Below are 20604 nucleotides of genomic sequence, written 5' to 3'. Positions count from 1 at the left end.
GATTTTTTTTTCACATTCTGTCTCTCACAGTTGAAGTGTACCTCTGGTGCAAATTACTGACCTCTGTCATCATTTTAAGTGGGGGAACTTGCACAATCGGTGGCTGACTAAATACTTTTTTGCCCCACTGTATATCTTGGACCCAATGAGACTATTGACTCTTGCAGCACCGGGTGTTCATAATTTTGGTTCAAGTGAATTGATAAACTTTTTGAAGGCAATTGACTCACACGGTTATGTAGATATCCCAGTCCTGTTGTCTCGGGATGCATCACGCTGCCTTGCCTAGGGTTAGCGTCTGTTTCTGGGGATGAGGGTTGAGTGTGCTCCCTTACATTCTCAAGGTAAGCTAGGTTAGCCTTCTTGTGTGAGCTTTTCAAGTGCACTTTAAGGTTTGTGGGATTTTTTTTCCCTTTAGAAATGTCCCTCATAATTTGTCTCTTTCCACTACAAGACACTTGCTTTATCCAAAACACAGTCATATTCAAAGTAATCCCAAATTGGACTCTGGCGCTTTCTCCCGACTTTTCCTGACATGATTCTGCGCGTGGACGGAGCAGCAACACAGACGACTCTACTAACGTACTGGCCACCTGCTGGCATAATTAGACAGCAAGAAAAAAAATCTGGAAACTAAACTTCATTTTCACCCTTGACTATTGTATGACACGCACACATCAATGAAAACTAAACACATTTTTGCTATAAATTCAGTTAATTTTAGTTAGTTTTCCTTTTTTTGTTTTTATTTTTATTTCCGTTAATGAAAATGTTTTTTCACTTCTAGTTTTCGTTATTTCGTTAGTTTTCGTTAACGATAATAACCTTGGTAGTTAAACAACACCTTGGTGGCCGTGGTGAATGAAATTCACCCTAAATTCCTGAATTCTCTGGATGTTATAGGGCTGTATTGCTGGACACACCTCTGCAGCGCTTGTGGCAATCTGGGCCATTGTCTCAGGATTGGCAGACTAAGGTGGTGGTTCCAATCTTTAAGAATGGTGTGTTCCTACATGTGTTTTATAGACTTGTAAAAGGAATTCGACCATATCCCTCAGGGTATCCCGTGGGGGGTGGTGCTGGAGTATACGGTGTTTGGCCGATTGTTATGAGCCATTCGGTCCCTGTACAGCTGCAGTGAGAGCTTTGTCCACATTGCTGGCAATAAGTCTAACTCATTTCTAGTGGGTATTGAACTCCACCAGAGTTGCCCTTTTTCATCAATTCTGTTTATAATTTTTATAAACAGAATATCTAGGTGTGTAGCATCTGCCTTGGTGACCTCAGAATCTCATCTCTGTTTTTGCAGATGATGTAGTCCTATTCGTTTCATCAGGTCGTGGTCTCTATCTTACACTGGAGCAGTTCTCAGCAGAGTGTGAAGTGGCTGGTGTGAGAATTAGAAACTCAAAGTCTGAGGCCATGGTCTTCAGCCAGAAAAGGGTGGAGTGGAGTGCCCACTCTGGGTCAGAGACATTGCTGTTCCAAGTAGAGGAGTTTAAGTAGCTTGGAATCTTGTTCATGTGTGAGGGGAGAGATGGACTGGGGCTGAGGCTGCAGTTATGCACATGCTACACCAGTCCTAGTCCGCCACGGAGAAGAGAGACAGGAGCGTAAAAGCGAAGTTGTCGTGTTATTGGTCAACCTATGTTCACACTCTCACCAGTGGTCACAGGCTTTGGTAGTAACCTAACGAACAGGGCTGTGGATAGAAACGGTAAGCTTTCTCCTCACCCTATTTCTCCTTTAGAGATGAGGGGTTCAGCCATCAGAGAGAGGATCAAAGTAGAGATACTACTCCTCCACATCGAAAAGTGCCACTTGAGCTGGTTTGGGCATTTGACTAGGATACTGCTTCCACTCTGCAGCTTTGCTTGCCTTATCTCAGCATTCTATTAAATAAAAGAAGCAAGACTAGACAGTTATTACTAGCAGCACCAATCAGCCCCAACTAGCACTGCCCTGAACCCACTGCATCACCCCTCATCTGCAGCTGAAATACCTGTGTTAAAAAAAATACTCCAGTTAAAGTTGAAGCATTGATTTAACCTCTTTCCTCAAGTAAAAGTGAACAAGTACAGTCTCTGTAATCTACTCAAAGTAAGAAAGTTAAAAGTATAATCTGTTTTTATGCACAGACAACTGGACATTCTGCTTTATTAATATACTTATATATATAAGTATGATATTAGTACATGAGAATTCAAATGTTTTTTGAATCTAAATTCTAATTCTAATGAATGTACTCAGTTTGAATCTGTTATTCAAAGCAGAATAAAAAAAAAAGAATAAAAACAAAAAAAATGTCTTCTGTTGCCTCCACTACGAAATAGAAACAGTGAACGGTTACAGTGAGATTTAGCAGGTGGGGCAAGACTAAGATCTTTTGTAGTGGCACAGCTTGGAGAAAATACGAACAGCTTACAATAATTTATATTGTGAGCTCCAATAGGTTTTCTTAGTAGAGAAGCTGTTATCAGCTGACCTGTTGCTGTTTGTGAATTTTCACAACTGAATTCAACAAGATCTAAGAAGCTGTGTGACAGCTATCTCTGCTGAGTTCCATTTCCTACACCAACAGCATACAACAACATACATAACAACATAATGAGTGAATTCAGTGAAAGAATCTAAGCGTCATCAGTTTAAATGTAAATTAATCTCTGCTACCTAACACTGACCATCACAGCCACTGTGTATCAGTCCAACACAGTTTTTCAATGTGAATTCACTACATTAAAGCTAAGCTAATCCTGCAAAAAAGTACCCAGAATTTTAATGCAACATTACATGTAATCTTTCAATCTGCAGTTTATGTGTTAAGTGTCACTGAGGAGTCCTTACCTTTAAATGTACCCTCTCTTCTTCCCCTTCTCTCCTGTCTTTTCTTATGTTTCTCCATCTCTCACTGAAGTTAACTCATTTTTTTTTCTCTCTCTGGACCTTTAGCAGCTGGACCTTTAGTTAGCAAAACACTGTGTGACAAACTGCGCACGAACAGTCCATGTTTTTGCTGATATTTGTTGAGCTGATAGAGATGTTGTAGAAACTGTCATGTAGAAATGTTACTCTCTTTATGCCTATTCTTCTTCTGTAGCACTAGCTATACAGTTAGGTCCATAAATATTTGGACAGAGACAACTTTTTTCCTCATTTTGGTTCTCTAAATTACCACAATGAATTTTAAATGAAACATCTTCGACTCCAGTTAAACTGCCGACCTTCGGCTTTAATTCAGTGGGTTGAACAAAAAGACTGCATAAAAATGTGATGACCTAGAGCATTTTCTAACACAATTCCTTCATTTCAGGTGCTCAAAAATAATTGGACAAATTAGATAACTGAAAATAAAATGTTCATTTCTAATACTTGGTTGAAAACCCATTTGTTGCCAGTGACAGCATGAAGTATTGAACTCATGGACATCACCAGATGGTGGGTTTCCTCCTTTTTAAAGCTCCGCCTGTTTGTAGACCTTTTTGTCCGAAGTTTAGTCTTCAAAATGCATGCTCAGTTGTGTTAAGATCAGGTGACTAACTTGACCATTTAAGAATATTCCACTTCTTTGCTTTAATAAACTCCTGGGTTGCTTTGGCTGTATGTTTTGCGTCAGTATCCATCTGTATCAGGAAATGCCACCCAATCAATTTGACTGCATTTTGCTGCAGACAGTATTTCCCTGAAAAACTAAGAATTAGTTCGGCTGCTTCTGTTTTGTGTCACATCATCAATAAATGGTAGTGTCCCAGTGCCACTGGCAGCCACGCACGTCCAAACCGTCACACTACCTCTGATGTGGTATGCTTTGGATCATGAGCTGCAGTCTTCTCTTTATGGTAGACTTGTATATTGATTCGTCTACCTCCTTGGCTGTTTTGAAGGGGTCTCTCTTCATTATGGAAATGATTCTCCGATCATCCACCGCTGCTGTCTTCCGTGGACGTCCAGGACGTCTTTTTTCATTGCTGAGTTCAACAGTGCTTTCCTTCTTTCTCAGGATGTACTGAGAACTGTAGATTTTTCCACTCCTAATGATGTGGCAGTTTCTCTGATGTTTTTTTTTTCTTTTCTGTTTTCGCTGCTTAAGGATGGCTTGTTTTACCTGCAGGGAGAACTCCTTTGACAGCGCGTTGTCCATTCACAGCACAATCTTCCAAATCTATCAACTGCAAGCACCACACCTCAAAACAATTACAGGGCTTTTATCTGCTTAATTGGCAATGACATAATAAAGGAATTGCCCATACCTGCCCATAAAATAGCCTTTAATGTTCAATTATTTGCAATTACTTTTGGTCTCTTTAAAAAGAGGGTGGCACATGTTAAGGAGGTGAAACTCCTAAACCCTTTATCCAGTTGAATGTGGATACCCTCAAATGAAAGCCAAGCGTCTAAACATTATGTCCATGTCCATTATATAATTTTAATCGGACTTGGTGTGTGTGTGTGTGTGTGTGTGTATATGTCTATGTAACTTTTTTTTTTTCTTTCAGAGTCAAATCACCCTGATGGATGCACCAGTGTTTAAAGCCATACAACCAGAGGTAAGAAATGCTTGTGATGTTAAAGTGGTGGGTAGTCTTCTAAAATCATTTCACAGTTTCATTCTCAATGCCAACTGTGGAGTGTCATAAGCCTAATAGTTGATTATTACTGAATTCTTCAAGCAGTTTCTGATTAATTTCTATGAGCTTAGATGTATAACAGTCCCATGGAATATGAACACTGTTCTTAGGCAATATGATTATGATTGCTAAATGGTATCACCTATACAGTGGCAATAACAGTGCACTCAGTGGTGTGACTCTTGGCCAGACAAACCTTTACTGCGCTTCATTGAAAGCCATCTTTCTCTACCATTAAAAAAAAGGTGAAAAACCAAAATGCAGGATTCCCCTCAGAGAGCTACTCCTCCTCATTCACTGATTACAAGTATTTCTACTCAAGATGGTCTTCACAGCTGCTCCAGTCAGCTGAACCTGGATTGTCCTCCATGTTTGGAAATGCTGCTTAGCCTGCATTAGTCAGTAAACTTCCTTTCACTGTTCCTGGCTGAAAAATCTCGAAGCATCAGTGTCTTCAGATGCTATGTGCCAGGAGGATTACCGGGGAGAGAAATGGAAAGAAATTGAGATTTGGAATTGGGTCGGGATGAAATCCCCTAATTACGTAATTGTACACAAATCTGTTCTTCTAAAATGGCATCCCAAGTAGTTTTATCTCTAAATGTCAGTCAGAAAGTTATGACTTTGCAGCCATGGGTTTCACATCTGTCAGTGGTAGGTGTACAATAAAGCCCATCCAACATGTGTTCAGGCTTCCCCCAAATGTCACTTGAATCAGGTTCAAACAATTCATTCCTTTTTTAACCAAACAAAAGCACATATGTACTTCTGTTGTTTTTGTTGTGTTTTATTTACCTCAATTTAATAATTTATAACATTTGCATTATCTTGGCTTTTTAATATTGTGTTGACGGATTGAAATGCAAAAGGATTACCATGAGTGTGTGGAGCAAAGCATATGCTTTTTGTTGTAGATATTATGCATTTGTAAGATATTTGTTGATAGATTTTGACATGGCAGTAAGTTATTAAGGACTGAATATATATAAGTTTGTCATTGCTGCATAATGTATTGCTCCCTTTGGAAAAATACATTCTTGAAGGCTCTTTGCATAATTAATCACCAGTCTCTGGTATTGACTAGTTGAACTGTAGTCCTCCAGGTTCAGATCTGTTGTTTCAAATCTGGGCTTTAATTAGGCTATTATATAACCCTCAAATTCTTCTTTTTGATATATTCCTTGGAGAAATTTTCTAGTGCTAGGTTAGGATCTATTTCTCTTCCAACTTCAAGTTTCAGACAGATGACGACATTATCTTGCACCACTGCTTTTGAAGTGTTACAGAATTCAAATGGAAATTAGAAACCACAAACTGCCCAATCTGTAACACAGCAAAAGCAGAACACTTCCTCCACCATGCATCTGCTTCTTCATTGAAATCTGTCTTTGGTTTGTGCCAGTTATCTCTACTATATTGGTCAGACAATTCCATCTTTGACAGAAAGTCTGGTCAGTCTTTATGCTTTCTGGTAAACTGTAGTTTTGGATGGATGTAATTTTTGGACAACAAAGGCTTCTCTTGGGTCACCTTCTTTTTCCATAACGCATTTGGGTCTTGAGCTGAATATGGTGGGGTTCTTAACAAAGTAGTTGTCATTCGTTGTTCATTTTTCAATTATTCAGTTGCATGTGGCTGAGGTAGTACAGTGGGTAGTCTACCAATCAAATGTTAGTTTAGTCCTGAGCTCCTCAAGTTCACATGCTAAAGTTTGCTTGGAGAAACATTCTCTGACCCCAAATTGCCCCTAGTGCATCCATCATAGTGAGTGTATGTGTGACAGAAAGTGTTAAGTCAAAGTAAAAGCTCCCTTGGAATGCTGGAATGTTAAAATCACTGGGCTCCATTGCTGACTGTTTGTATATGGGCTGCACAACTATTGAGGCACAGTGCAAGCGGAGCAGTACACAGCCTGAAAAACAAGCCTGGGGTTAATGAAATCCAAGACTTAGAGAACTCTCCACACATGCCTCTGCCATGAGAGAAGCGAAGCAAAAATTTCAGGTTGCAACTGTTGATTCATCTGTGTTTTAAATACTTTGAGCAAAGCATTTAGGACTTTCCAGCAGTTAATCTCTACATCTGTCCACATATCCAGATCTAATTAAACATGAATCTGAATACTTGGTGAGTGGCACGTTGAGAGTGGGAGCCCGTTGCAGCAGCTTCCTTAGTTGCAAAGCATAACAAACTGCCCTGTACAATGTATCTCATTGTACAACTGTATAGTGACAATAAAGACATTCTATTCTATTCTATTCTATTCTATTCTATGGCTGTATAAAAGATGGATGATTTGTCTCCTCCTATTGTACAAAAATGAAGAGAATGATGAGAATAAGAATATATATATCAAAAAACAATCACATGGAAATATTGTAACTTTCACTTTGTCTTTTAACCTTTTCAATAAAATTGCTACATTTTTCACTGATAGTGTATACTATAACTTATCCTTTGTACTTTCAGTGAGTTAATTTTAGACTTACTAGAAATCTATTAAAGTTTATTTAAATATGACCTTCTATGCAAACACCTGGAATGGTTTGATCTGCCTATTGGGTTTGAGCTGCCTATTGGGTAGATCAATCCATGTCCAAGTGTTGAAGTTGTCCTACTGCTGACTTGGAATGTTACTGGCCTAAACCCAAAAGATTAATAGCAGCAGGGGGGCATCCCGTACAGAGTCAGTGAAATGAATCTGTTTTTCAACAGGTTTAGTTTTTGAATCCCTGTTTACCCTAAACACTAAATACAGCCTTAACACGCCCTCAGCCCATTATACAGTTCTCAACACGACTGTGACAGTTGGCCAGGTAAGAAGACAGCTGGAAAGGTTAGACCAAGCCAAGGCTCAGGAATGATCGCATCATTCCAAAGCTCCTAAATTTATGTGCTACCCAGCTGCCTGGCATCCTGCAGCAACTCTTCAACTTGAGTCTTTTACAGAAAAAGGTACCAGTGCTAGACATCCTGTTTTGTGCCGGTACCAAAGAAAGCGATTCCTTCTTTATAAATCTTTATCACGATGTCACATGTCATGCAGGTGTTGGAGAGACTGGTTCTTGGCTGGCTTAGCTTACATGATCTTGAATCTCTTCAGTTTGCTTATCATCCTCTTGTGGGGGTGAATGATGCTGTTATTTACCTATTACAGAATACTCATTCTCACCTGAATAGTGAGAAGATGAGTGAGAAGAAGCTCAGAATGGATTTCACCACTTCTAATGTTTCCTGGATTGCTGTATATATAAGTCAGATAGGCCTCAGTTGGTGCAGCTAGGGGCACCCTGTCTGACGTGGTGGTTAGTAATGTTGGCGCACCATAGAGGACAGTCGTATCTCCATTCCTGTTTACTGATGTGGATTGCAGATTTCCAGTATAGGAGTAAAACATGCCACCTGCAGAAGTTCTTTGACACTTCACTGATTGGGTGTATAAAGGGTGGAGTGGAATTGGAATACAGGGTGAGGTGAGGAGCTTTGTGGAAAGGTCCAGCAGAAATGACCTCTTTCGGAATGTAAGCAAGAAAAAGAGATGGTTGACTTGCAGAGTAACAAAAAAAGAAAAGGAAAAAAAACTTCTACAACAAGCCTGTTAACATCATGGGTCATTGCAAACATAATGATAATGAATTTGTTGAGAGATCAACATCATTAAAAGGATATAAAAATAAATTAAAAGAATCAGAATAATTTAACTGCAGAAAAGAGATTTAGGATGTGAGAGCTAACTACATGACAAACGGGAGACGAAGACACAAGGAGAGAGAACTTAAAAAGAAAGGATGAAGTAAAAACTTCCTGAGAACAAATGCCACTCTGAAACCCAAAGTAAAAACAAGGTCCAGTATCTGTCCTTTACTATGTGTGGGGCCAGACACATATTGGGTAAAATGAAAACAATCCATGATACTGATAAAGGTCCTGGTAAAGAGGTCAGAGTCATCGCATCAACTATAACTAATCTGGACAGCTTCATAGTGGAAGATTAGAGTGTCACTTGAACTCCCTGAAAAAGCAGATGATACAAATGCACAAAATGGGAAGATTATTCTTATTCCCTGCTTCAATCAACTGTATTTGAGACAATGAAAAATGTCTAACTTTCATAGAATGACATGAGGATCTGTTTTCAAACACAGCAGCAAAGCCTCCAACTGGACCGGATGTATGAGGCTGACTAGCAATAAAAAAGCAATAACCACCTGAACAAAGTTTGATGGGGAAAAATTCAGTTAAACCTGTGTGAAAACACCCTAAATGGCAGTTTGTTATTTTGCAGCAGGGGAATCCCATATATTCCTAGTTTCACAAGTGTTGCTGACCACGAATAATGTGGTGTGATCATTCCTTGTCAGTTTAGTAAAATGCATAAATATATATAGTGTCAGCAACCACACTCCAGGTGCTATTGGTGATTCCTGAAATAATTTTTCTTCTTTCCTACTCTGCAGGAGCTGGCTAGTTGTGGATGGAGTGGGAAGGAGAAACACAGTTTAGCCCCCAATGTGGTTGCATTCACACGTCGGTTCAACCAGGTTTGTCCCATACGATTTCTAAAGCACATATTTGTTTTAGTCTTCTGGTCAGGTAGGGACATTCAAGGTTCAAATCTATTAATACTAAGGTGTCAGACTTGACGGCCCACTTTTATTTTAGCTTTACATTGAACGCAATATTTTTGAGCATTTTTAAGTTCAATATATGGAGTTAAAAAATGAAAATGAAACTAGGGAGTTTAAACTATAGTTCTTTCAACTATAAAGCTCATAGTGAACATTCTTGGCTTTGATGTTAATAAAAAACTTGATGCTGCTCAAAGGTCATTAGTTAACCCTTTAAAGCCAGTCGGAGCAGGCATGCTCCATTTTGATCTATTTTTAAATCCCTGTAGAACCGGAACCACGTAAGCTAGCGCAATAATTTTTTTTGCATATGAAACCGGAGGAGTTGTACTTACATCTCATGCCATCAGCTTGTGCTAGGTCACAGTTTCCTTCCACATATAGCTTTGCAAAAATTGCATAAAAAGCGCTTGCAGGAACAAAAACATAATATTCCAGAAACACGCTTTGCCGAGCCAATCAGCTGTTTGTAACACTTCCTACATTGAAATAGACGTCAACGCAAACGATCGCATGTCCGCCATTTCCTGCCCGAAACCGGAAGTGATGTCATTTTCGCAGAAAATGTAGTTTTTTACTTGTAGGCCTTAAAAGCCTATACTGGTGTTTTTAAAAGTCATGTTTGACTTTAGACTTTTCTGAATAGTTTCTGGGATGCTTAGAACTCAAATTGCACTGCTTTAAATAGTTTATTTTGATGCACATTTTCTTTGCAAATTTGCATTATAGGATTGTTTTTCGTTTTTTCTGCAGTATATAAAAATTGGTGTATCTCAAAAATAAAACTATGAAGACACTCAAAATAAATTTCCTGTGGTTGTAAACTATTTTTTGCAACTTTTTTGTATTTAAAGTTTTGAGGGATAAACTTCTTAAATTTCTCTAATTAGAAATATATGTAAAAAACAAAACAAAAACGATTTTAAATTTTTCTGTAGTTTATTGCAGTTTTTTGCAATTTATGTGGTTACTATGGATTTAATGCATAAATATTATTAAAATTTGGGCTATAACAGTTGTATTGATGTACAGTGGGGCAAAAAAGTATTTAGTCAGCCACCGATTGTGCAAGTTCCCCCACTTAAAATGATGACAGAGGTCAGTAATTTGCACCAGAGGTACACTTCAACTGTGAGAGACAGAATGTGAAAAAAAAATCCATGAATCCACATGGTAGGATTTGTAAAGAATTTATTCGTAAATCAGGGTGGAAAATAAGTATTTGGTCAATAACAAAAATACAACTCAATACTTTGTAACATAACCTTTGTTGGCAATAACAGAGGTCAAACATTTACTATAGGTCTTTACCAGGTTTGCACACACAGTAGCTGGTATTTTGGCCCATTCCTCCATGCAGATCTTCTCGAGAGCAGTGATGTTTTGGGGCTGTCGCCGAGCAACACGGACTTTCAACTCCCGCCACAGATTTTCTATGGGGTTGAGGTCTGGAGACTGGCTAGGCCACTCCAGGACTTTCAAATGCTTCTTACGGAGCCACTCCTTTGTTGCCCGGGCGGTGTGTTTTGGATCATTGTCATGTTGGAAGACCCAGCCTCGTTTCATCTTCAAAGTTCTCACTGATGGAAGGAGGTTTTGGCTCAAAATCTCACGATACATGGCCCCATTCATTCTGTCCTTAACACGGATCAGTCGTCCTGTCCCCTTGGCAGAAAAACAGCCCCATAGCATGATGTTTCCACCCCCATGCTTCACAGTAGGTATGGTGTTCTTGGGATGCAACTCAGTATTCTTCTTCCTCCAAACACGACGAGTTGAGTTTATACCAAAAAGTTCTACTTTGGTTTCATCTGACCACATGACATTCTCCCAATCCTCTGCTGTATCATCCATGTGCTCTCTGGCAAACTTCAGACGGGCCTGGACATGCACTGGCTTCAGCAGCGGAACACGTCTGGCACTGCGGGATTTGATTCCCTGCCGTTGTAGTGTGTTACTGATGGTGACCTTTGTTACTTTGGTCCCAGCTCTCTGCAGGTCATTCACCAGGTCCCCCCGTGTGGTTCTGGGATCTTTGCTCACCGTTCTCATGATCATTTTGACCCCACGGGATGAGATCTTGCGTGGAGCCCCAGATCGAGGGAGATTATCAGTGGTCTTGTATGTCTTCCATTTTCTGATGATTGCTCCCACAGTTGATTTTTTCACACCAAGCTGCTTGCCTATTGTAGATTCACTCTTCCCAGTCTGGTGCAGGTCTACAATACTTTTCCTGGTGTCCTTCGAAAGCTCTTTGGTCTTGGCCATGGCGGAGTTTGGAGTCTGACTGTTTGAGGCTGTGGACAGGTGTCTTTTATACAGATGATGAGTTCAAACAGGTGCCATTCATACAGGTAACGAGTGGGGGACAGAAAAACTTCTTACAGAAGACGTTACAGGTCTGTGAGAGCCAGAGATTTTCCTTGTTTGAGGTGACCAAATACTTATTTTCCACCCTGATTTACGAATAAATTCTTTACAAATCCTATCATGTGAATTCATGGATTTTTTTTTCACATTCTGTCTCTCACAGTTGAAGTGTACTTCTGGTGCAAATTACTGACCTCTGTCATCATTTTAAGTGGGGGAACTTGCACAATCGGTGGCTGACTAAATACTTTTTTGCCCCACTGTATAGCAACTTGAAATGCTCCCAAAAATGGCACTACAACATGTAAAAATATAAAGTAAGCTCTGGCGGACTTAGTTCTATGGTAGGTCTTAAAGGGTTAAAACCAGGAAGATGCACTCTATCAATTATGACAAATTTCATCTTCATCATTGTTTTTGTATGAAAAATACTGATGGATTCAATCTATGATGCATTACTGGTGAAGATAAATGCTGTTTTTTCTCTTATTTAAAACCTATAACTACATTTCACAGTCAAGTAAGCACTTTACCTTCTATATTCCCCATTTGCTAATCTTGGTAGATCTGGTGTAATTACTATTGAAATGGACTTTTCACAAGCTAGAGTCTTTCTTTCCCCTTGGAGCTCTTATTTTTTGTTTTTTAAAAGGTTTTTTTTAAAGGTTCTTTAAAATCAAGATGTATTATATTTAAAAATGTCAGCCAGCTAACTTTCACTGCACTTTTTTTCAAACATTATTGTAACTATTCTGGTTATAACTAGTTAAGTACGTTTGTTATATATATGCATATTTTGGCTCTTAATTTTCAAATTCTTCCAGGGGAGTAGGCCTCAAAATTGTAGGAAGACAGGGCAAATAGGTCTTGAAAATGAAAAGTATGCCTATATTTAACAAAATTATTTTCTTAGTTTTTATTAGAGTATCATCTAAAAAATATACACTCCAACATGAGAACTGACTAAAAATAAAATTATCTTCATTTTGATATTAGAAATTTCATGTTGTTTCATTGTATTTTACAGTACTACACTATACATCACTAGTTGTCTTCTGTCTTCAATTTGGAGTGTGTGTGTGTGTGTGTGTGTGTGTGTGTGTTAATGAGTCATTCAAAATCTGTGGGATCATGAAAATCCTAAATAAACAGACTTAATCCTCAGAAGTTTTGTGTGTATGTGTGTGTGAGCATGTGCCTGTGTTTCAAATTATATTTGTGTGTTTTAGGTGAGCTTTTGGCTGGTGAGAGAAATCTTAACTGCCCAGACACTGAAAATCCGAGCAGAGATACTGAGTCACTTTGTCAAGATAGCAAAGGTGAGTTCAGATGATGATGAAGATGATGACGACAACCTTTTATTTAACATATACACAGCTGCATATACACATGTGCACACACATATGTATACACATTCACACAGATATGTGCTCAAACAACATACACTATATGTCAATGACATGTAATAACCTCTAAATCATTAAGTCTGAAATGGAGTTGAAAGAAGTTTATACACACTTATTAATCCCTACCCCTGCTCAACACACTATTGATTTACCATATTCATCATTACCACCATTTCCCACTAGTACTTGTATAGACTTACCACACAGTGTTGGGGAGGAATATATATACTGGCGTTATGTATTTAAAGTACAAAATGAGTAACTGTATTCCATTACAGTTACCGTTTAAATAGGCAGTAATCAGAATACAGTTACTTTGTTGAAATAAATAGAATACACGGCAGTCTTTTCCGATTTAGGCTAAAGGCTAAACGCACTTGGGCGCATGGCTGAGAGCGGCCAGCCTGAGTTCGAGTATGACCCGCTGCTCTTTTTTTTTTTTAACTTTTTTTTTTTTACTCAATTTCCATCTGGGATTAATACAGTTTCTCTCATTCTGACTGCTGGAAACCCAAACAAAACACACAATAAGAGGCTCTAATGTAAGTGTCCTGTTAATTTTGGTGGCGTCAGTTACACAATGGACCCAGAGCCAGCACAACAGAGCCAGCACTGCACGGGCAGGAATGCATTTCTTACTTGGAAATTCCAACACTGCTTCATAAGAAGAATGGGATGGGCAAAACTTCAGTATCTTTGATGTACTATTACTGTATGATTTTTTTATTTATTTATTTTTTTAATTACTATTAATAAAGGATTCCTGACACTGAGCTAACATTGTTAGCTGAGGTCAGTTAATAGACTGCAGACTTTTAGACCATTTCTAAATACTCAAGTACGGGAGTCCGTATTCGCGTTTTCGATAGCCTGGACTTTGTAAGGTCACATGGGAGTCCAGACTTCCAGACAACGCAGCGCGATTCTGCAGTGGGTGCTGTTCTCTCACAGCAACATTCTTGTAAGATGCATGCGTGTGCCTTTTTCTCCCATCGTCTGACTCCAGCAAAGGAAAAACTATGATCGGGAGTTGCTGGCCATTAGAGGTGGGAATCACCATACATCCCACGATACGATATTATCACAATACTTAACGCACGATACGATATTATTGCAATTTTTTAAAATATTTTGCGATATTCAGATTCTGTACATAAAGGTAAACTTTATCAATATTCATTTTATCTAATATCAAAGTCTCACACTCAGTCTTTCTCTCATGTCAGTTTTATTGTTGACAAACTGAACGGTTTGTATTACAGTCTAGTCCAACTTAACTGAGTGCAACCATCTGGTACAATTATAGCTATTCTGAACTATGCAATTTATGAAAACTATGCAGCCCATTCAGCAACTGAAGAATTTGAAAGTAAATTAAAACAAAATATAATTTTACATTAAATAAAAAAGTTTTAAACTTAATTAAAATAAAACATGTCTTAAATTAAAATAAGTAAACTGTCGTGTTTATTGCTGCCAAAAAAAAAGTTAAACACATTTGGACAGTGAAGGAATGTCAGGATTCTTGCTCAGAAAAAGGAGTTGATCAACATGCTCTGAAGTCAGAGCATGTTCCACTCCACAAAAACTTTTTTTGTAACAAAATATCGATTTCTGCTGTCCCTGTATCGATACATTATTAGCAAACAAAATATCACGATACTACACAGTATCGATTTTTTTCCCCCACCCCTACTGGCCATGAAGTTGGCATTGGGGGAATGGAAGCATTGGCTTGTGGGCTCAGAGCATATATTTATTGTTTAGACAGATCACAAGAATATTGCCTATGTGTAAACTGCAAAAAGATTAAACTCCCATCAAGGCAGGTGGGTCAGCTCTCTACCCGCTTTAATATTTCTATAACCTACTGGCCCACTGTCAGACGCCTTGTCTAGACAATTTGCCACTTCCAACAGCTCACCTGAGGATGAGACGATTCTGTCCTCATGCTGGTTCCGTAACCTGGGAGATTAAGTCTGAGATCGTCAGTGCCCAGAAGAGGGAGCCATACCCCACTACAGGACCCCCAAATAGTCTCTATGTTCCCACAAGAGTTCAGTTTAAAAGTAATTCATTGGGCCCAGACTTCAAGATTCACCTGCCATCCTGGCCATCCCTGTCCAAGGATGTCTAGGAATATGTTCCAACCCAGATGTGCTCAAAACAAAATTTCCACTTCCCTACCTGTAAGACTCCTGAAACCCCTACCCACACCTGGTCATCCGTGGTCTCACCTAGCCCTAGATTCAGCATAGACTGGTTCTCCAAAGCTGTCCATTTTGCTGCTCTTCCTAAACTCCTATCAGCTCTGGAAATTGCAGAAAAACTCACCCACCACATTTTTAGACTTATCTGCATTCCTTATGACATCATTTCTGACTGGGGCCCCCAGTTCACATGGAAGTCCCATCTAAAAATGGGTAAAGTACGTCCACAACTCCATGACCTCTGCTGCTACAGGCCTATTACCCTTTCAAGCATTGCTCAGTTATCAGCTGTCTGTCTGCCCAGCCATCAAAGGTGAGACCTCCGTTCCCATCTGCAGATGCTGCTACCTTTGGAGAGCTACTTGCTCCACACTGCTAAGGACCGAGGAGGAAAACAACCTTTTGGCCATCGAACCTTGACTCCATCCTGCCAGGACAGCCAGATGGTTTGGCTATTGGCAAAAGGCATTCCTCTCCGTACGGAGTCAAAGAAATTGTCCAGATTGAGATAGACTTTATGATTAACCCTGTTGCTGCCCGGTTTAAATTGCCCTCCGCCCAGGCCCTCTCTACCCGTCTGGGTCATTGAGGTTGAGATGTGGAAGATATGCAAAGGGTATATTAAGGGGGTCAGGGCTACTTTCAAGGTCCCTCAGTTTGTGTGTGAGTCAGTATGCACATCTTATTTCCCAAAAAATACAAATTTATTTGGGAGAGAAAAAGATTTATATAGCAGGGTGTCTCGGTGGTGCAGTGATTAGCATTGTCCCCTCATGTTTCTAGTGAAAGATGAGGGGACAATGCTATAGTTATGTGAGAGTGTGTAGTTGTCTGTTTGTCACTCAGAGATAGCTTGGAGGGACTTCAGTCCCTCAGACCTTTAAACATGTACAGTTTTTTTTAAAGGACAAGGTGATATAACACAGTGGCTGTTAAATTTAAAATGAGCGCAAATGTTGCAAGAAGCAAATTTCTCAGTGTTCATATTTTAGTGAAGTTGTCTTTTTTGCTATTCTTAGTTGAATATAACCTTTAAATAATTTGTAATTTGTAAATAAGACTTTTTTTTTTTTAATTGTATTTTTACTCCGCATCTTGGTACTTTATCCAAGTAATAATTGGAATTTGTTTTGTTGTGGTGTGGTATTTTTTTTTCTTCATTAGTAATTAGTACCATAATTGGTAATCACTAATAATGCCTAATAAAGCCTAATAACCAATTAAAATTAAAGGAAAACTAAGTTACTTTACGCATTCCTATCCTGTTCCTAACATGTCTTTTATAATCGCTCTTGTTTACAGAAACTGTTGGAGTTGAACAATCTCCATTCTCTGGTGTCCGTGGTTTCTGCTCTGCAGAGTGCGCCGATCTTCAGACTCAGCAAAACCTGGGCGGTAAGATTTCAGCTTTGTGCATGCCTTAAAGTCTTACTTCTGTAATTCATAGTTTTGACAAGTCATGAATATGTTGTTTTTTGTTTGTTCTTTAAATTAGATGCTACTGTGTGCCAGTGATGACATTTACCTGTCATGGGTATCTATTTATCGTAGGTCAATTGCCGTTCTCTTTTGAACTTGTATTAAACTTAACTAACATATGGTATTACCAGTTAATGTATTTATACGACACTTTGACCCAGTGTTTTGACTTGTATTTTGTTATTTGTTGCCCGTCCATGAATCACTGCTTTATTGTGGTGGAGGGGTTTGTGTATCCTAGGGATCCCAGGGGCCATGTTGTTGGGGGGCTTTTGCCCCCTGATAGGGTCACCCATGGCAAATTGGTCCTGGGTGAGGGAACAGACCCAGAGCAAATCAACCCCTAAGAGTATACAATCAAGGGAACAGTTCACCATACCTGGGATAGGGTTAGCAGAGCTGCGCCCTGGAGCCAGACCTGGGGAGAGTGCCCTAGGGTGAGCGTCTGGTGGCCGGGCCTTAGTCCATTGGGCCAGGCCAGGCACAACCCAAAAAAGGGACATGAGCCCTTCCTTCTGTAGGCCCACTGCCTGCAGGAGGTGCCATAGGGGTCGTGTGCAATGTGTGTTTGGCGCTAGCCAGGAGGGGAGGCCCTGGTGGGCCTCAGCTACCAAGATTAGCAATTGGGATATGGAATGTCACCTCTCTGGTGGGAAAGGAGCCTGAGTTAGTGTGTGAGGTGGAAAGGTACCGGCTAGATATAGTCGGGCTCACCTCATCGCATGGCTTGGGCTCTGGAACTAGTCTCCTGGAGAGGGGCTGGACTCTGTCCCAGTCTGGAGTTGCCCTTGGTTGAGAGGCTGCGGGCTGGGGTGGGTATCCTAGTATCCCCTCAACTTGCTGCTTGTATGTTGGGGTTTCTCCCGGTGGACAAGGGGGTTTGTTCTCTGCGCCTTTGGTGCGAGGAAACGGTCCTGACTGTTGTCTGCACTTATGTGCCAAATGATGGTTCAGAGTAACTGCACCACCTGGTGGTGAGTTGGATCAGGTGGCCGGGCAGGATGCTGGACAGTTAGTCAAACCTTGGATACAGGAGGAACAATGTCGTTTTTGTCCTGGTCGTGGACCACTAGACTACCTCTTTACCCTCTTGAGGATACTTGAGGGTACATGGAAGTTTGCCCAACCAGTCTACATGTGTTTTGTGGACCTGGAGAAGGCATTCGACCGTGTCCCTTGGAGTGTCCTGTGGGAGGTGCTTCAGGAATATGGAGCATCTGGCCCAGTGCTACAGGCCATTCGATCCTTATACAACCGTTGCAAGAGCTTTGTCCCATAGCCAGCAATAAGTCAGACTCATTTATGGTGGGTGATGGACTCCGCCAGGGCTGCCCTTTAGATTGATTGGTGCTGCAGCTGCAGTGATGAGCTGAATGTAAAAGCGAAGTTCTCAATTTACCGGTTGATCTATGTTCCTACCTATGGTCATTAGCTGTGGGCAGTGAAAGAAAGAATGAGATTGCGGATACAAGCGAGGGAAATGAGCCTACTCCAAAGGGTGGCTAACCTCTCTGAGATAGGGTGAGAAGTACGGCCATCCGGGAGGAGCTCAGAGTAGAGCGGCTGCTCGTCCATATTAAAAGGAGCCAGTTGAGGTGTTTCAGGCATGTCCCACCGGGAGGAGGCCCTGGGGCAGACCCAGGACACGCTGGAGAGATTGTATCTCTCGGCTGACCTGGGAACGCTTTAGTGTCCCCCTGGACAAGCTGGAGATGGTGACCGGGGAAAGGGAGGACTGTCTGGGCTTCCCTGCTTAGGCTGCTGCCCCCGTGACCTGGCCCCAGATAAGCGAAAGAAGATGGATGGATGTTTCTCTTGATTATAGGTTGTAGTTCACTTTTAGGATCCCTGACTGTTTCTATAGTCTTGTGTCTTTGTCTGTCTGCCCCGTCTGTGCCCTGTCTGAGTAGTCTTGTCTCCCCAGTCAGTCATGTTTCCATGTTTAGCTCTTGTCCTTGTGTCAAGTTCACGTTGCATTCTAATAGTCCATTTTACTTAGGAAGGTTCCTAACTGAGAGATGTGACCTGAAAGTAGCTGTATGGCAGCCTTAATAAGAGCTGTTCCAGCTCTCCAAACACTAAGGAAAGGAGCTTCTGTGCTTCCTTTATTGCTTTCTTTAGCGTAGGATAGCATTAAATTGTGTTCCACAGACTTTGTAATTCACGTTTGCATAATTTGTTTAAATATTCTCCTCATGAAAATAAAACTTATAAATACATATGCCATAAGGTCAGCCAAAAAATACTCCTGTTCACAACTTTGTCATAGAATTGACACTGCTTCTTTTGTAAATTCAGCGGTTGTGCTGCTGCTAATGTTTGTAAATCTGGTCCTAAATGTTCCTTCTCCTCCTTTAAAATTCCAAGCTTTATAATGAAGTAATATTTTTCATAGGCTGTTCTCATTTAAATGACCTCCATACAACAACAGTGTTAGAACACTTTTGAGATGAATTAAGATTAAGATTTGAGCATTTTGTAGTCTGTCTTCTGCACATTGCAGTTTCAATACGGTGGTCATTTATTAAGGTGAGACAAGTGTAAGGTCATTCCAATTCCACATGGTTCTTCTCTTTTTCCGAAGTCCTTGGTAATTCTTCTACCTGCCCTATTAATACATAGGGTTACAGTTAACCCTAATTCTAGCCCATGGCTCATGAGCCACAGGTTGCTGACCTCTGTCCTAAATCATGATAGTCTTTTGGAACAGTAGACAGATCTGATGACTGGGGACCTGGTTTAATGGGTGGAAGGGTTGATCGCATACAATTAGAGAGGCATAAATTACTCCAAGAAATTACTCAACCTGCTGACCAGTCAGTCACATGATTGTTTAACTTTAGCAGGGAATGTCTAACTATGTGTGACTCTTTTGCCAAAAGTATTTGCTTGTCTGCCTTCACACACATATGAACTTGAGTGACATCCCATTATTAATCCATGGGTTAATCTCATTATTAATCTGTGACCAATAGAAACGAAGCCTAGAGCTGCATTAAGTTAAACCACACAATGAAGGAAAACATTCCGTGTGTATCTGAGTTCATTGAACTTTTTGACACAGGTTTACGTGCATATACAGGGACCTCCAGAGCCTTTAATTCATTCCTTTCAATGGCTCTGAAGATCTCGGGAGGAAATCAATGTTGTTGAAACTACACTCTCTTCACTAGTCGGGATAGTTCCAAAGCTTTCTTCTTTATGAATGAGCAATACATGTTTATGATCTATCTATTTGATTGTGATAACAGACCAGGAAACTTGTCGAACCAGAGAACCTTTTTTAATTGTATAGTTTTTGGTGAGCCTATGCCCATCTGTCCCTTTATTGCAGCCTCAGGTTCATTTTCTTAGCTTAGGGAGAAGAACTACATCTGAGCTCAGAGCTCTTCTGCATACCTTGATTAGAACAGCTGGACAATTGCCTTACAAAAGAATTAGTCATTTTTCTCTTCACCAAAATTTTTTTTGTAATGTTGATATCGAGTATTACTGCCAAAAAATTGACTTTGTGCTTGGGAAAATGTTTGGGTCTCATTTTGACATTAAAAAAGCCAGATTTTGTCATATGTGTCTGGATCAGTCAGGATGACCAATAGAAACAACTGAGTTCATAATATCAATAAACCTGTTGGTTTTTAGAAAGCACTCCAGTCTGTCAATGCTTCTGTTCCCACTTAAGTAAAAGGTTCTACATGAAAATAGAAAATTATGTATGTGTTATTGTTTCCTGTCTGTTGTAGCTGATCAGTCGGAAAGACAAGGCCACGTTTGAGAAGCTAAACTATCTGACATCCAAGGAAGAGAATTACACCCGCATGAGGGAATATATTCGCTCCCTGAAGATGGTGCCCTGTATTCCTTACCTTGGTGAGTCTGCTATCTG

The 20604-nt window shown here is 40.1% G+C and overlaps 1 protein-coding gene across 3 annotated transcripts in view; it reads left to right on the top strand.

Annotated features, from left to right (window-relative positions):
* The window catches only part of LOC113025299 (ras-specific guanine nucleotide-releasing factor RalGPS1), a 95256-nt gene that overhangs the window by 24500 nt on the left and 50152 nt on the right, over positions 1-20604 (top strand). For all 3 annotated transcript variants that reach the window (XM_026172892.1, XM_026172893.1, XM_026172894.1), the window contains 5 exons: positions 4494-4544; positions 9083-9166; positions 12853-12942; positions 16542-16634; positions 20462-20588. In XM_026172892.1, coding sequence (XP_026028677.1) covers positions 4494-4544; positions 9083-9166; positions 12853-12942; positions 16542-16634; positions 20462-20588 — 445 coding nt within the window. The remainder of the gene's footprint in view (positions 1-4493; positions 4545-9082; positions 9167-12852; positions 12943-16541; positions 16635-20461; positions 20589-20604) is intronic.

This window comes from Astatotilapia calliptera, chromosome 7, assembly GCF_900246225.1.
Source record: "Astatotilapia calliptera chromosome 7, fAstCal1.2, whole genome shotgun sequence".
In the NCBI taxonomy this organism is placed as follows: Eukaryota; Metazoa; Chordata; class Actinopteri; order Cichliformes; family Cichlidae; genus Astatotilapia; species Astatotilapia calliptera.
The sequence above is the reverse complement of the archived record's forward strand: the minus strand, read 5'-3'. Positions and strand labels throughout refer to the sequence as shown.